Source organism: Sinocyclocheilus grahami, unplaced genomic scaffold (assembly GCF_001515645.1).
Source record: "Sinocyclocheilus grahami isolate Dianchi unplaced genomic scaffold, SAMN03320097.WGS_v1.1 scaffold21032.1, whole genome shotgun sequence".
Taxonomy (NCBI): Eukaryota; Metazoa; Chordata; class Actinopteri; order Cypriniformes; family Cyprinidae; genus Sinocyclocheilus; species Sinocyclocheilus grahami.
Window position 1 is genome coordinate 1 of NW_015518276.1, and position 3,133 is coordinate 3,133.

At 32.4% G+C, this 3,133-nt stretch overlaps 1 protein-coding gene across 1 annotated transcript; it reads left to right on the forward strand.

Moving 5' to 3' along the window:
• Nucleotides 1–1,004: 1,004 nt before the first annotated feature.
• LOC107579874 (lysosome membrane protein 2-like) lies at nt 1,005–1,866 on the forward strand (the record flags this gene model as incomplete). Its single annotated transcript, XM_016265661.1, has 3 exons — nt 1,005–1,054; nt 1,239–1,330; nt 1,412–1,866. Coding segments are annotated over 3 exons (266 nt in total), but the record flags the coding sequence as incomplete, so codon positions are not given.
• Nucleotides 1,867–3,133: the final 1,267 nt, after the last annotated feature.

Here is a 3,133-nt window from a genome sequence, read left to right on the forward strand (position 1 = left end):
CACACATATAATATATTTATATTATTATATAAAAATATATTAAACTTTTTTAATACATTTATAAATTATTATTTATTAATTATGCATATGTAATATTAATTTATAAAATTTTATTTACATATTGTTATTTATATTTTATGAAAAATATATAAAATTTATATTTTTATTTATTTTATAAAATAAATTATAATATAATATAATATTTATGACATTAAAATATATTTAACATTTTTATTGTTATACATTTTGCATTTTGTCAACAGATCATGAAAAACTGAATGATCACAATGTATTTTTACATACATTTCAATTTTACTGAATTACTGTTAAACTAAATTAACAGGAAAAAATCTTAATTGGTTCTAAAATAACTAAATATATATATATAAATTGTATTAAAAGATTCAGTGTGGTGTTACTCAATATTGCCATTAAAAAAAACAGTAAGAACTTCTGAACTATTTTTAGTTTAAAGGAGTTTGCTTGAATTGGTAGAAACTTTGAAATCACTTGCTGGGTCCGACGACCCATTTTCATAAAAATGTTTAAAATATATATATTTTTTTACATTTCCACATGCTGTTGCACAAATTATCTTAAATGCAGGAAAAAAATGGTCATTGTGTATCACTGAAGTCTTTAGTGTTAATCAAAACAACATTATTAATTGTTGGGAGAATAATGCAAAATGCTTCCAAACAATAATAATAATACGTTTTATTTATATAGCACCTTTGAAATACCCAAGGACACTTTACATAAGGTAAATAACAGATAGTATACAACATATGAACGGCCAAACAGCAGTCAGAGGTGAAATAATATGCAATATACAAGATAAGTTACAAAACAAGCATAGAACAGAAAATTAAGGCAAGCTATCAATCAAGAAACATTGTAAATAAGTGAGTTATGAGAGCAGTTCTAAAGGTCTGGAGTGAAGAGATAACACGGAGATCCTGTGGTAGTTTATTCCAGAGCTTGGCAGCGGTAACGCACACTAGATAGTCAGAATTTAGGTACTGCAAGCAAATTTTCAGAGCTCAATCTCAAAGTAAGGGCAGGGACAGGGGAGAATTAATTCAGAAAGTTAAGAAGGTGCTAAACCATGAAAACTAAAACAAGAATCTTGAACTAAATACGATAGGTGACAGGGAGCCAAATATACTACAATACTCAGATCTATTTTTCTGTGCATGAATGTGTGTATGTATAATCGGCTGTTCTTGTGTTGTCAGAAAAACGGCAGTGATGACGGTGAGTTCGTGTATCACACCGGAGAGCAGAACTACCTGGACTTCGGCCGCATTTACACCTGGAAGGGAGAAAAGTAAAGACCCCGATTCTCCTGAATGCCCTGTTTAATGAAGCAGAGCTGGAGACGGTTGACTGCATGTGCTTTGTGTCTCAGGATGATGTCCTTCTGGAAGAGCAACCAGAGTAACATGATCAACGGCACCGACGGCAGCGGCTTCCACCCGTTCCTGAGCAAAGAAGAGCGGCTGAACGTCTTCACCCCTGACCTCTGCAGGTAGCGGCCCTCGTTTACATCCATGCACTCAGCAGACGTCAAGGTTATTAGACAGCTAGATTACTAATGCAGTCAGTGCTTTCAGAGTGATATTTATGCTGAGATTGAGACTTAAATATGTGCATGCAATGCCTTTTTTCCTGCTTGTTTTGCACTCACATCTTTTGTTATGTTGATGTAATAAAATGAGACGACGCGCGCTGAACTTTTAGTGGAAAAGAGACGTTCAGACAGTCCTCATCGCTGCTGAACAGCAGCTAAAACAGCTCCAGTTGTGCAGCACGAGAGAGATCGAAAATAACAGAGACGTATGAAGTAAAAGTGCAGAAAATTTCATGCACAGCTTGAACAGATTACAACAGGTACAGCTGTCAGCCGTGTGGATATTAACAATATCGTTACCAGTTCTCGTTGATTTGGCTTCTTGTTATCAGGATCTTCTGTGTTCTGTTAATGTGTGAACTTTATATTATTTGTAGTGCACAGTGATTGCAATAAGCTTTGTGTTCTGTTACCTAAATTTAATACACAAAGTATCAGCTTTAAAATTCTGCCAAATTCATAACGAATAAAATAGGGTTTTGGTGGTCTTTAATGTGGCATGAGTGATCTTAAAAAAATTATTTGGCACCTCTTTTTATTTCTTATTGAAGCCAGTGGCTCCTTAAGTGATTTTTGTTGTTGTCTGGAGCCCTGTCAGAGTAGAGCTGTGGCAACATGAGTTCTTGTGCTAACACTGATTTGTGAAAGAGCGCATGTCAATCATGTTTCATAAAAAGCTGAGCCTTTGTACAGGATGACTTTTGAAAGAGCGGCTGGTTGTATTTGATTCAGTGCAGTGCTGGAGCTGTTGTTCTCGTGTGTGTGTGGCTCTGCCGTACCTGTGGTTATTCCTGAGGGCTGATCTCAGTGTGTTTGGCAGCACATGTGTTTTCTGTTGTGTCCTGATAAAAACAAGACTATAAATCACATGCCATCCGGACCTTCAGAACATGCCGTAATATAATGGAAAAAACATCTGTTCAAGCCATTCCACGGGAACATCCTGAAATTCATCCTGAGTACATGCTGAATCCACTACTGCTTATAATAATTATGAATATTTAATATTAATATTTTTTGAATTTATATTCGATTATAAAATATACATTCCATATCAATTACATTTTTTATTTTTTTTAAATAACTGATAATATAATATAATTTTAGTATTATTTATATGCAATATATATATATTTTTTAGTTTAAAAACTTCAACTTGTAACATTAGTTTTATGTGCTTTCTTCATTTTTGTTAGTTTTTGTTCTTTTTAAAAGAAAAATAAAGAAAAATATTTGAAATAAATGAAGTAAGTTTAAGTTAAAGCACTAAAATGACTAACTGGAAATAAAAAATAAAATAAAAAAAGATCTCAAATGAAAACTGAAAAAAAAGAATTTATTTTAAATAGTAATATTTAATGTTTATAATTTATTTTATTTCAGCTTAATTTCAGTTTACAAATATGTGACCCTGGACCACAAAATTTTGTGAAATTGAGATTTATGCATCATGTGTAAACTGAATAAATAATCTTTCCATTGATGTATGGTTTGTTAGGA